Below are 15,593 nucleotides of genomic sequence, written 5' to 3'. Positions count from 1 at the left end.
GAGCCGCATGCATAATGGATCTCCAGCTACACGTTCTCTGCGGCTGTCATCATCACGACCTCGAACACATCCTGAGTGGCCAGAAAGAACCTTCCAGAAAACCTCTCTAAACTATCAGCATTCCCAAAGAGAAGAATACAGTCCGATAGTGATTTCTGATGGAACTGCAGAGACAACAGGCTGATGTTTTATCCTCGTGTATTTTATGTTTTAGGAGTGGGTTAAGTTTCTTTTTTTTTTTTAAATACAAGAATGTGCAATTAATCAGACATTGTGAAGTTTCTGAGCAGGTAAGCGAAAGAGATGAAAGGTCGTGACATTTACATGAGACATGTTAATGCCTGAAGCAGCAATGAAGGAAAGACACAGCGTTTGAGTTCGCTTGCTAAGCACCTAGCATACATAATCAATTTTTGCAATTAGTGTTTTTGTTTGCTAAGCACTGCTAAACAAAATGAGGTTTTGGAGTAAGCAGTTGCTCATCTCTCCAGTCTAAACAGTTGAATGTGCAGTCATGGGCCTGACAGATTAAAGTTTACGAACGCTGCCACACCCCAACACACTGCTGACTCTCTCACTTCTCCTGCACACACACACACACACACACACACACACACACACACTCTCTATCCGCTCTCTTTATAAATAAATCCACCATGGTGTAGCTGAAGCTCTTCAATGCCATCTAGCACCATGCCCAACTACAGAAACAACAGAAACTCAGACAGTAGGATTGGATTTATATATCTCATGATCTAATGCTCCTCAATTGATCATGTAAACTTCACACGCGTACGATGTTCTGACTGAAATACGCAGCTGTCGGGGACGATGATGTGATTGAGTGGTGATGATTAAAATGTCTCCACAAAGTTTTTACAGAGAGATCATATGTACTGTGTGTATTGTGATACTAAACACATTCTGTTATTGTTATTATTGTACTGAAAAGGCAAGTTGTTTTCTGAAGTAGACTTTATTCCCTAATCCAGCTCACACTCTCCCTGACACCAACAAACCGACAATAACCAAGAGCACGAGAGAACATCCAGGACACACATTACAGGCATTTAGCAGATTCTCTTATCCAGAGTGAAGTACAACACATACACATATGCGCACACACACACGCACAGACACACACGCATAGGCACGCGCGCGCGCACACACACACACACACAAACGTGCACACACACATGCACGCGCACACATACACACACACGTGCGCACACATACACACACACACACACACACATGCACACACACAAACGTGCACACACACATGCACAGACACGCGCGCACACATACACACACACACACACACACGCACGCACACACATGCACACACACAAACGTGCACACACACATGCACACACACAAACGTGCACACACACATGCACACGCGCACACACACACGCGCACACATACACACACACACACGCACACGCACAAACGTGCACACACACACACATGCACACACGCACGCACACATGCATACACACATGCATACACACACGTGCACACACACACACACACACACGTGCGCACGCACACACACACACACACACACACACACACACACACACACACACAGCACCTGGGAAGCGGGGATGGGGGGTGTTAGGGCACTTCAGCCTTGGATTGTGCTGGGACTCAAGCAACCCTTTGGGCCCAAGGCTCCTTCTCCAACCTTTAGGCCATGGCTGCCCCACCAAACACAACAAAATACTGGAACACCACTGACGCTGGTCGAGGATATTATAATAGCCATCAAAACCCTCAAAAATAAAGTTTTTAATGAAATCTAAAGACAGTTCATCTTCATTATGACTTACAGAGTCACAAATATTATTCTATATTTTTCTGACCTTCCTGAGCTGACAGAAATATAATAACAACCAAAACAATGAAACACAACTTATTTTAACAATATTAAATAAAAATATAAAACCATCTCAGCTAATGTATTCAATACTTAAACACATTAATATTAATTCCTCACTCACCTGTAAATCAGCTTTACATTTATTACACTTTTAAATACTAAAGACTTTAGCACACATGATGCAGTCTTTATTTAACATTTTAAAAATACATATTTATGATTGTTTTATTTTGTTCACTTTAATTAAAATAGTTTGAAAGGGTCTTTGAACAGCACTTGAGTCGAAGGTGTCTCTGTTTTTCTCTCTGAGGTTTTGTTTCTGTATCAGTTCATCAGTAAGGAAATTAGTTTCGTTGCTGTTTTCAGTAACTTTGCAAAATATTCTTAATAACCAACATTAAAATATAATAATAATAAATACCTGTGATAGAATCATGGATCATGCCAGCCTGGGGAAAAAAAAAATATCACGGTATGATATTTTTGCCAGATTGATCACCTCTACTCAGTGAGTCTCATGCTTCTAAGATGTAAGGTGTAAAATCCCTCATTCGACTTGGCGAGTATTTCTCATTTCTCCTTGGCTTCCACCGGCACACAAATCACGCTGCCAAAAACCTGCTTGACTGTGATATCTGCTTCTGATGCTCTGTGTGTGAGAGCAGATCCATGATGTAGAGCTGAATTTCAGGCTTTTGTTTCACACTGAGCACAAATAAGATCTCGTATTATTATTATTATTATTATTATTATTATTATTGAGAGATGACAGAGATAGACCTTTTGTAAAGAATGACAACAGGAACAGCCCACACAGCCCACAGACGTGTTTCAGCTCCTGGTCAAAGGATGATGTTTCATTGTTGAGATCATTTAGTCCTGGATTAACAAACACTGAGATTATTTTAGTCTCACTATGGCATACATTTATTAATTTATTGTCAGTAAGTAGTTTATCCTTTTTCAGAATCTAAGTGAAGAATAAAACACTTGGGGATATGCCATTATCAGAAAATGATCGACTACTGAGTTATTCTTTTTGTTTTTTTATCTATTTTATTTTATAATCAGTCTTTAGGGCGTATATAGAACATTCTGACCTTCACCAAGCACTCAGTCAGGGAAAGATGTAAAATAAAATGTCCCTCGAGTTGCAGGTTTCCACATCAAACTCTTCCAGTCCTTTAACTCTCCTACACCTGGACAGAATAATGATTTATAATCACGCTATCTGTTATCACTCAGATGAGGATGGGTTCCCTTTAAAGTCCGGTTCCTCTCAAGGTTTCTTCCTCATGTCGTCTCAGGGAGTTTTTCCTCACCACCATCACCACAGGGTTAATCATTAGGCATACATTTATTAATTCATATGTTTTTAAATTGGGCAGCACGGTGGTGTAGTGATTAGCGCTGTCGCCTCACAGCAAGAAGGTCCGGGTTCGAGCCCCGTGGCCGGCGAGGGCCTTTCTGTGTGGAGTTTGCATGTTCTCCCCGTGTCCGCGTGGGTTTCCTCCGGGTGCTCCGGTTTCCCCCACAGTCCAAAGACATGCAGGTTAGGTTAACTGGTGACTCTAAATTGAGCGTAGGTGTGAATGTGAGTGTGAATGGTTGTCTGTGTCTATGTGACAGCCCTGTGATGACCTGGCGACTTGTCCAGGGTGAACCCCGCCTTTCACCCGTAGTCAGCTGGGATAGGATCCAGCTCGCCTGCGACCCTGCACAGGATAAGTGGTAACGGATGGATGTTTTTAAGTTTTATATCCAGAATGTATATTTGTATATATAATATATTTGTGACAATGCCTATTGTTAAAAGCGCCATACAAATAAAACTGAATTGAAAACTGGACCTACGTTCTGTTTACATCATCAATCGGCATGATCCAGAAATCAGCTGGCGTAAAACACACCCACATTCTCAAAGTGAGCTCGAGGTAATGAGGTTCTGTTGACTTTCCTCCACCCCGTGTTTGTAGCTGTCCTGTGAGTTTTGTTTTCTCCTTGTGAGAGCAAAATTATGCCATAAATCATAAAGTGTAAAGCCAGATTAACACACTGCACAGTTCATAATGTTCCTGTGTATGTGTGGTGAGTTCACAATATTCATCAGGACTCAGACAGGAGGATTCGACTCCAGCACACAGGGTTAACACAGTGACATTTCTGCTGTTCATCACTTTGCTCCAGAGAGCAATAAATTATTCATACAACAAAGCATTTAGCTCTGAGACTGAGAAATATGTGTGTAATTAATAATTTATTATTTCAGTCTGATCCATCGGAAACACCTTGATGTCCGTGGTTTCATTCGGTCACACTAAAAGATGTTCTTCTGTTCGCAGATTTTATCAGCAGAGCAGGAAGGGAATAAATCGCAGCACTGATGCTGTTTTCTGCAAAACGCCTGACCTGCAGCACTGCTGTGTTTTTTCCTGCATTGACACACCTGATGCCGTTCATCAGCTTGTTATGAAACTCTTCAGCTGGGTGAGAGCAGAAAACATTAAAGCCCACCAAAGGCAGTTTGACCCCGGGTCTAAAAAAGAGACCTGACAGAAGCATACACTCCGATTTCAGACCTGAAGTGAAATTCTGCACGCTCAGTCATGATAATCAGAATAAAATCTTCAGTGGATCAAAGTCAAGCTCAATATCTCACATGGTTTTAGTTTGTATTTAACTTTTTAAAGCCTTATATCATGTTAAGTTTTTCACTTTTCAGGATATAACAGATTAGAAAGCTCCCATTTCGTAGTGTGAATAAATATCGCATGTATCCCAAGTGTTGCATGAGAGTTTCTCCAAACATGGCCATGGGATTATTTTGTTGCTGAGGCAAACCAAGACAACATTTCATGTCAAACACATGTGACCCAAAACACCAACAAATCTTCCCTTCAGTAATCGTGTCTGCTGTTCAGGTGCTGCACGACCCTGTGGAGACCCGCCGTGAATCGAGCAGTACAGAAATGATTTATCTGTAATGATAGCTGTCGTGTTGGAGCCCCATTTTGCACCTGTGAAAATGAATATTTCCCTTTTTCCTGACAAATGCATCCATCAGCCAGAAGAGCGAACAGAGACGGGGCTCAGGGAGCTGAAAGTGTTCTGATGATCCCTCTTCAATTTCCTGTAGGCCATGACCTCGGCTGAGTCGCCGCACACATGGACGTGATGAATCGGTCGGGATTTCCTCGCAGGTCATTCTCGCCTTCACACTGACATCAGCCTGCTGCGACGACTTAATTACTCCAGTTTCACACAGACGGCCAGCGTCTCAGTTGTACGGACGAGATTTAGGCCCGAGTACAAGTGAGAATGAACGCACTGCTGTATACGAGATAGAAGAGTGTTAATTAGCTGAAATATCTGAGAGCAGGTCGTTGGGAGTGTATAAAAACACCATAGTAAAACTTAAAATGGCTTTTTACAAACACAGAGTTGTACTGTTGGACAGGTGAGTACGATATTATATGAAAATGGATCTAATATTCTTTCACTAATGGATTTGGTAAAAACTGTATGATAATGAAGATGGAGCTCAAATCCTGAAACTGCTCGAGTAATTCTATAGTGGATTTGAGGAAAGTCTTTCACCATGGGCTTGGATGATTTTCACATCCCAAGTTCAAATAATTTTGGATAAAATCTGATAAATAAACAAATGTAAATATTACTCTTCTCAGCCTGTAGTTTATTAAACAGTGAAGATTTTAGTTTTTAACCCTTAAAAACCGGCACTGCATTGATGCAACACAGACACATGTTCTCCAAAACATTAACTCGAACCATGAGATTCTCCACTTTCCGACACACTTAAATACTGCTGTTACGATAACCAGGGCTGGTTTATGACCCGTACAGTCACATGGTACATGAACTGAAGCTCACTGGAAGGAAAGTGTCCACAGTCTGACTCCCACGTTGGGAGGATTGTGGAGAACTTCCACTGAAGTCCACACCTCCAAGTGTCAACAGTGAAAAGTCACTGAGCTGGAACTCACTGTAAAATTCATGGACATTCACCAAACTTCACACAGAGCTACAAAACACCGAAATACAACATTTCACATTGAAAAATAAATCCTTGCTTAATTTTAGAGTTATTCAACAAAACAAAGCTCTTTTCACTGGGCTTTTTTGTCAAATATTGACGATGGTGACTTTCCACTGCACTGGAGAGAAAGAGTGGGTTCCCCTGAATCATAGGATGTAAAACACTTGATACTGACTAAAGGATAAGAATAAGCTCAGAATTGGCAGAAATTTGTCTACTGTATGTCGGCTTTAAAGAGTTAACACTCCTCCAGAAATGAGGGACAATGTTAGATCAAATGTTCCCTGATCTGAGCTGTGATGACCCTCAGGATGAACAGAAATCCTGAGTGAAGTGCTCCAGATGGGTTCTACTGCTTCAGGAAATAGATAGAACAATATGTGTAGTGGTTAGCGCTGTCGCCTCACAGCAAGAAGGTCCGGGTTCGAGCCCCGTGGTCGGTGAGGGCCTTTCTGTGCGGAGTTTGCATGTTCTCCCCGTGTCCGCGTGGGTTTCCTCCGGGTGCTCCGGTTTCCCCCACAGTCCAAAGACATGCAGGTTAGGTTAACTGGTGACTCTAAATTGAGCGTAGGTGTGAATGTGAGTGTGAATGGTTGTCTGTGTCTATGTGTCAGCCCTGTGATGACCTGGCGACTTGTCCAGGGTGAACCCCGCCTTTCGCCCGTAGTCAGCTGGGATAGGATCCAGCTTGCCTGCGACCCTGTAGAACAGGATAAAGCGGCTACAGATAATGAGATGAGATGAGAAATTTATATTATATTCAAGACTCATGTAGCAGAAATTTAACTCCAGAAATCTATCCATATTATAAAATCCTGCATGATGTTTACTGCATGACCATTATCCCACAGCCCCGCCCATATTTCATCACTACTTCCCTTATTACAGTGGTGTCCAAGGAGGCCAGATTCACACACACACACACACACACACACACACTGATTACATGAGCAGAATGCTGTAGTTTTCTTTCTTCGAGTTTGATCTTTAGAGGATCTTCATTGTATAATCCGACACAGAGATACACGCGATCACACAAACAGTCATTTATTCACAACAGAGTTTAGTGAAATCTCATACAGTTTGATGAGGATTGATCTTAAACAAGTGCTGAGATCACACGGAGATCACAAGCCCAGATTGTGTGTTCTAGTCCTCTGACTGTGGATTAAACTCCAGGCCGAGTTATGTATCCAGTCTGTGATTCGATACGTTGCTCTGTGTTGTCACTACCTTAGTGTTAAGTATTACTGATGATGATGAAGCATGAGGTGGCAATATGTAAAGTTTAGGTTCTGACCTTCAATGTGATCGTCCTCCTCAAACCTGAGATCTGACGGTCTGTGTCTGGAGAACAGAGGCCAGTCCTGGACAACAGAACCGCGGCCCTGCCTCTGCCTCGTCCTGGGGTTCAGAAGTGAGGAAGAGGAGCTCTCCATCTTCATCCTCAACACAGCCGCATACGATGCTGGTCTGCCTGCCGCTGATCTGGCAAAGTCTGGGACAAAGGAACAGAGAGTGAGAAAGACAGTTCCACTCACATTCATTCCCTCTCAGTATAATTCAATTACAGCCATAGAATCATAAAAATGAGAAATTACAGCTCCAAACATTACTCATGGACGTGACTTGGCAGTGAGACACGAGACTCTGTGAGAATAAAATGTATTTGATGACATATTTCTCCCTTATGCCTCTGTACAGGAAATACACTAATTATATTCCTATCTGCTGATGTCACTCAGATCAGATCTCGACTGTAGAACCGCTGCACATCACATCAGTGCTCTAAATGTTTTATTTTTGTGACACAAACTGCCAGAGCAGGTGGGACAGGGCTGAGCGTCTTAATTAAACAGTCCATTAGCACCTGTTAGAATTCCCTGAATCTGTCCTGCTCCAATTAAACTTTAAACAAGTGTTGAATAAACACCAGAACATCAGCAGCTGAAGTATAAACACCTCAAACACACCGCCGTGAAACCGCAGTGAGAGGACAACGTGAACATCGCATTTACATCAAGCTGTCAGATGGTGGCGCTGGACTTAACACTGCTCCTCACTCAAGCTGAGATCACGCAAGAAACACACGCTTAAGTTCAAGATCAGAATCAAGTGTAACTGAGACACGCCCCTGTTTTAGAAAAACTCCGCCCCCACATGTGTAACTCTCACATAACCTGCAAACGTTGCTTCAGCCTGTTACTCCTGAGATCTGAATACTGATGTCCTGAAATAGTTTGGAGTTAACAGCTTTTAGATATGTTTTCTCACATTTAAGTTCATGTTTACACACACACACACACACACACACACACACAGGAGAGTGAAATAATATTGGAGTTTAACTACTGTGTGCTGTTTGAAATACAACATGTTTCTGAGCACAAATTAAAGTCTGCATGCACACAGATCTATATTTATGCAGACTGAACTGTAGTAGTAATAATAAGAAGAAGAAGAAGAGGAAGAAGGTGTGTTGACATTTAAAACCTCCTAACTGAAGACACTCTTATAAGACTTGCAAAATGTGACCTTTGCTGTTTTGCACTTTCAGCCCAAACCCTGAAAACAAAATGGCTGCTGACTGAAACTCCTTTTTCTGAAGTGACACGCTGCTCCTTGGTGCCTGTGTGGGTGTTTTTTGTTCCTCGGAATGCATCTCAGATAAAACCACAGACAGGAGTCTAGACAGCTCTCTCATCTCGTCTGACACCAACGCAGAGAGATTTGTATGAGGAGGAGAGAATTACAGGCCGTGAGATGAAGGACAGAAAGATGAAGGAATGGATGTTAGTGTTGTGGATGATAGACGTGTGAACAGACAGACGAGAGAAGGATAAATAAGACACACATGGCTCAGCATGAACACACTCGAATACTGACAAATAAATTAATTCTACTTCATGAAATGTGGAGTCAGAGGAAGAAATCAGTCAGAGATTTAAAAACCTGTAGCAGAGACGTGCAGGTCTGATTAAATATTCATGAAGGAGTGCAGAGAGTTTTAACCTTTCTACCTTCTGCATATGTTAAAATGTCAGTGATTAAAATGATCACTCTCAGTTCACTCTCTCTCTCTATTGCGATCATACATTACTGATATTTCCAATCTAAAATTAGAAAGATCAGGTAGAACTTTAACGCATTGTTAATCTCAGAGCTGCAGCTTTCAGCTTTTTGTTTCGAGTCTCTGATGTTTAGAAAAATCCACAAACTCACTGCAACAATGACGACAACAGCAAAACCCTGGCCATGTCTGCGTACAGAAAGATTTAAAGCAGCTGTGGGTTCAAAGCAGTTTTGCTTTATTTATTTCATTTCTTTGATCTTGTCTACGATTAAAAGATTTTCTCTTTAAAGCTTTACTCTTAAAAAAAAGATAAACGTGTCTGTGTGCAGTGATGCTGCGCTTTAAAACAAAAACTGCACTTATCACATTTCAATTCATCTTCATAAACTCAACTGAACATGAGTGGAAGCTCCAGATGGATGAAAACAACAGCATAAAAAACTCAAACTGCGAGTTTTCCACAGTGATACTGAATGAGGTTATGGGTGGAGTTTGAACAGGGTTATAAAAAAATACTAAAATAATAAAACTTCTACAGTGTGTGTCTTTGAATATTATTGAAAAATGGAGACTTTAAAATGGAAAGATGCTGTTTAAGGATGGATGGAATAGATGAGTATTTAATTTGAGTCCTGCAACAGGCTGCTTCCTCCAACAGAGTGGACATCTGTGCATTAATCTGTGCATTAATCTGTGCATTAATCCATACATTAATCCATACATTAATCTGTGCATTAATCCATACATTAATCAGTGCATTAATCCACACATTAATCCATCCATTAATCTTTGCATTAATCTGTATATTAATCTGTGCATTAATCCATACATTAATCTGTGCATTAATCTGTATATTAATCCATGCATTAATCCATATATTAATCCGTAGAATAATCTGTGCATTAATCCATATATTATTCTGGGATTAATCCATACATTAACCTGTACATTATTCCGTACATTAATCCATACAATAATCTGTGCATTAACCTGTACATTAATCTGTGCATTAATCCATATATTAATATGTAAATTAATCCATACATTAACGTGGACATGAATCCATACATTAATCCATACATTAATCTGTGCATTAATCCGTACATTAATATGTGCATTAATCCGTACATTAATCCATACAATAATCTGTGCATTAATCTGTATATTAATCCACACATTAATCTGTGCATTAATCTGTATATTAATCCACACATTAATCCATACATTAACCTGTACATTATTCCGTACATTAATCCATACAATAATCTGTGCATTAATCTGTACATTAATCTGTGCATTAATCCATATATTAATATGTAAATTAATCTATACATTAACGTGGACATGAATCCATACATTAATCTGTACATTAATCCGTACATTAATGTGGACATTAATCTATACATTAATCTGCATTAATATGTATATTAATCCATACATTAATCTGTACATTAATCTGTGCATTAATCTGTGCATTAATCCGTACATTAATCCATACAATAATCTGTGCATTAATATGTATATTAATCCACACATTTATCCATACATTAATCTGTGCATTAATCTGTATATTAATCCACACATTAATACATACATTAATCTGTGCATTAATCCATGCATTAATCTGTATATTAATCTGTACATTATTCTGTGCATTAATCCATACATTAATCCGTGCATTAATACATACATTAATCCATACATTAATCTGTACTTTATTCTGTACATTAATCTGTGCATTAATCTGCACATTAACCTATGCATTAATCTGTACATTATTCCATACATTAATCTGTGCATTAATCCATGCATTAATCCATACATTAATCTGTACATTAGTCATACATTAATCTGTGCATTAATCTGTACATTAATCTGTACATTATTCCATACATTAATCTGTGCATTAATCTGTGCATTAATCCATACATTAATCTGTACATTATTCCGCACATTAATCCATACATTATTCTGTGCATTAATCTGTGCATTAATCCATACATTATTCTGTGCATTAATCTGTGCATTAACCTCAGTGAGGAAATGAAATCAGGTCTGAGATCATCAGAGGGACACAGCTGCTCAGGAGCAGAACCTCATCACAAAGGAAATCAGAGGGTCACATGATGCCTCTGATGAAAGCTCCGGCTCCCTGAGCACCTCCAGCATCACTAACCCTAACCACTGTGTCTCTTCACAAATAAAGTAGGTGTGTTCTGTCATGTACACACATGTACAGTAAAATCTTGATGCTTGTACTGAAGATGCTGATGCTGTATCACTGGTCACATGACCACAGGAACACTGAGCAGAACAAAGACATGCTGAGAAAAATCAATCACATTTCCACACAAGTGTTATTTACAGACAACGTGCTAGAACATTCTGAGTACACAAACAACTGGAATCAAATCTTCTATAAACTAGACACATTTAATTAGACTCAACCCCTCACCTCAAGCAACAAAACAGTTCTAGACCATAAAATATAGATAGATAGATAGATAGATAGATAGATAGATAGATAGATAGATAGATAGATAGATAGATAGATGATAAGATGGTTTCTTTCACATGAGGAACACTGCACACTAAAATACTGGGCGGAGTCAATGCTAATAGAACAATTTATCACTCTTTTACTGCAGCCTGAACAGAGACTGTATGTAAATTAATGGAACTGAAATGGAGGTGATAAAATTTCTAAAGTCTGTTTCTGTCAGTTTAAGACAAAATCAAACTATTTGCGATGTTTTTATAATGACTTACCAGACTGGTCACATGTTTGGGCACACCTACTTATTCATAATAATGAGTAGGTGTGTCCAACCTTTTGATTTGTCCTTTATGTCTCAGTGTTACAAAGCCCCAGTGTTTCCCACAATCAGTTATTATTATTACTGCAGGAAAACTGATTTCATATTCATTATTCACCACATGTTCACATGTTTAATAACGTCAAAGTTAAAGCAATATTAAAACATTTTAATACTCATATCTACACTCATTTGTGTTCTGTTTTTATAATCATCTTTGGAAGCATTTCACCATCTTTACTTGCTGTTAGAACTAATTTTTGTTGTGGTTCAGTTTGAGGAGGTCTTTGAGATCTGAAATGACCATAAAATCACAGATTTATTTATTATGAGTATAATATAGTTGTCTTGTCGACAGTGCCCATGCTTCGTTGTTGTTGCTAAGCTGCAACAGAATGAGTAGATTGTACATTTGTGCAGTGACAATAAAGGCATTCTATTCTATTCTATTCTATTCTATTCTATATATCCTGACTCAGTGAAACAACTTCAGACTTTATTTAACCAAAATAAATGACACAACAACGCTGCAGTCAGTCACTGTGGCCTCAGGAGTGTGAGTATAATAAATACAGACTCGCTAACTTTTCTTCATGCTAACAACGTCGTGTGTCCCTCGGTACCACAAATTAATTACACTAACAGAAACAGGTGCAGCGATCATGGGACCTGAAGTGTGGTGACATGATTAACCATCACCTGAAAAATTAATGAAGATTTCCTGAGATTATATTGACTCAGGCTGAACATATATTCAATAGCATTAGCAATGTAGAAATCCTTCCATCACATGTTGAAGCCTCCTCACAGGACTGATACCTCACTACAAACTGCTCCAGACTCCATCTGCACTGAGAAATCAGAGGAGCTGTGTGTGTACCTGTTTGGGAGTGTCACCCGGACCATCGTTATGTCTGACGCTGAGAGTGACCTTCAGGGCCTGAACTGTGGAAGGGGTTCAGTTTGGACAGAGAAGTTCTTGAGGTGATGTAAGCACGTGTCTCAAACTAAACGTCATTTATTACTGAGCAGGTCTGCCTGTGTGAGCTGCATGCTAATCCCCTTGCCTGCTGTGCCCTTGGTGAAAACGGTTTCATGCATTACTGAAACCACATCATACATCTCGATTCCATCTCACCTCCATCTCATATTTCACTTACGACAGAATGAGTGAGCTTTCATAGCACCACTGTTTTGATTTTAATCTTTTACATGACAAAACATGAAAACAAGAAAGAAGAACAAAAGGAAGGTGATAATCAGAGGCTTGTGTCGATGAAGTGATTTTGGATAATTTCACTCTGCAACATTAACAACAGGAAGTGGAGAGTTTTACAGTAACAGATGGCTCTCTGGGTCTCTGCTCACTCAGCAACCTGCCTTCATTAACACTCATTTCTCATCACAATGTAAACTCACAATATCACAAAAACCAAGCATCATCTGCATACTGACTCCTCACACACACACACACACACACACACACACACACACACACACACACACACACACACACAAATTATTTACAAACAAATACAGTATCAACACACCACCATACCTCAGAATCACACGTAAAAAGTGGGAATGGGATGCACATAATTAATAAACACAATCTGTGTGTGTGTGTGTGTGTGTGTGTGTGTGTGTGTGTGTGTGTGTGTGTGTGTTACAATAAAATACTGAGTGACAGGGTGGTGTGATGGAGTTACTGTTACCACCCTGGAGTTGATTATTTTCCTCTAACAGCACGTCCCCATGTGTTTTATTCCTCTGACCCCACAGCGATTTACCAACAATTAAATTTTTTAATTTATTAAAAGAGTAAATAGTGTATACTAAAAGTCTAGTTTAATAATGAACAATTTTCTCGAACACTGCCTCCACACTGAACACCTACCTGAACAAACCACGCCCAAACCTCCATGGTGGCACATTCTCGAGATCAGCTCTGTCCCTGAAGCTCTACCTTCCTACAGAACCCATCAGAGCTGATCGGCCTGATTCAGTTGGCTGATGATCTGGAGCCGGTGTGTTGGGTTGTGTGTGAAGGAGTTACTGTCACATTTATATATCAAGTAGAGTCACTGATTGTTACCATAGAAACAAACTCCTCACTTCAGAAGATATATACACACACACATATATCTCATCTCATCTCATTATCTGTAGCTGCTTTATCCTGTTCTACAGGGTCGCAGGCGAGCTGGATCCTATCCCAGCTGACTACGGGCGAAAGGCGGGGTTCACCCTGGACAAGTCGCCAGGTCATCACAGGGCTGACACATAGACACAGACAACCATTCACACTCACATTCACACCTACGCTCAATTTAGAGTCACCAGTTAACCTAACCTGCATGTCTTTGGACTGTGGGGGAAACCGGAGCACCCGGAGGAAACCCACGCGGACACGGGGAGAACATGCAAACTCCGCACAGAAAGGCCCTCGCCGGCCACGGGGCTCGAACCCGGACCTTCTTACTGTGAGATGACAGCGCTAACCACTACACCACCATGCCGCCATATATATATACCCTTTAGAATTTTCTATACTTCTGCATAAATATGACCTAAAACATCATCAGATTTTCACACAAGTCCTAAAAGTAGATAAAGAGAACTCAGTTAAACAAATGAGACAAAAATATTATACTTGGTCATTTATTTATTGAGGAAAATGATCCAATATTACATATCTGTGAGTGGCAAAAGTATGTGAACCTCTAGGATTAGCAGTTAATTTGAAGGTGAAATTAGAGTCAGGTGTTTTCAATCAATGGGATGACAATCAGGTGTGAGTGGGCACCCTGTTTTATTTAAAGAACAGGGATCTATCAAAGTCTGATCTTCACAACACATGTTTGTGGAAGTGTATCATGGCACGAACAAAGGAGATTTCTGAGGACCTCAGAAAAAGCGTTGTTGATGCTCATCAGACTGGAAAAGGTTACAAAACCATCTCTAAAGAGTTTGGACTCCACCAATCCACAGTCAGACAGATTGTGTACAAATGGAGGAAATTCAAGATCATTGTTACCCTCCCCAGGAGTGGTCAACCAACAAAGATCACTCCAAGAGCAAGGTGTGTAATAGTCAGCGAGGTCACAAAGGACTCCAGGGTAACTTCTAAACAACTGAAGGTCTCTCTCACATTGGCTAATGTTAATGTTCATGAGTCCACCATCAGGAGAACACTGAACAACAATGGTGTGCATGGCAGGGTTGCAAGGAGAAAGCCACTGCTCTCCAAAAAGAACATTGCTGCTCATCTGCAGTTTGCTAAAGATCATGTGCACAAGCCAGAAGGCTATTGGAAAAATGTTTTGTGGACGGATGAGACCAAAACAGAACTTTTTGGTTTAAATGAGAAGCGTTATGTTTGAAGAAAGGAAAACACTGCATTCCAGCATAAGAACCTTATCCCATCTGTGAAACATGGTGGTGGTAGTATCATGGTTTGAGCCTGTTTTGCTGCATCTGGGCCAGGACGGCTTGCCATCATTGATGGAACAATGAATTCTGAATTATAGCAGTGAATTCTAAAGGAAAATGTCAGGACATCTGTCCATGAACTGAATCTCAAGAGAAGGTGGGTCATGCAGCAAGACAACGACCCTAAGCACACAAGTCGTTCTACCAAAGAATGGTTAAAGAAGAATAAAGTTAATGTTTTGGAATGGCCAAGTCAAAGTCCTGACCTTAATCCAATGGAAATGTTGTGGAAGGACCTGAAGCGAGCAGTTCATGTGAGGAAACCCACCA

General features: G+C 40.2%; 1 protein-coding gene across 3 annotated transcripts in view; it reads right to left on the bottom strand.

Moving 5' to 3' along the window:
* cntn5 (contactin 5) overlaps positions 1-15,593 on the bottom strand; it is a 266,463-nt gene that overhangs the window by 151,476 nt on the left and 99,394 nt on the right. For all 3 annotated transcript variants that reach the window (XM_060923112.1, XM_060923113.1, XM_060923114.1), the window contains exon 3: positions 7,243-7,440. In XM_060923112.1, the coding sequence (XP_060779095.1) occupies positions 7,243-7,440 (198 nt within the window). The remainder of the gene's footprint in view (positions 1-7,242; positions 7,441-15,593) is intronic.

Source organism: Neoarius graeffei, chromosome 6 (genome assembly GCF_027579695.1).
Source record: "Neoarius graeffei isolate fNeoGra1 chromosome 6, fNeoGra1.pri, whole genome shotgun sequence".
NCBI classification, from domain to species: Eukaryota; Metazoa; Chordata; class Actinopteri; order Siluriformes; family Ariidae; genus Neoarius; species Neoarius graeffei.
This window is presented reverse-complemented; position numbering and strand designations above follow the sequence as displayed.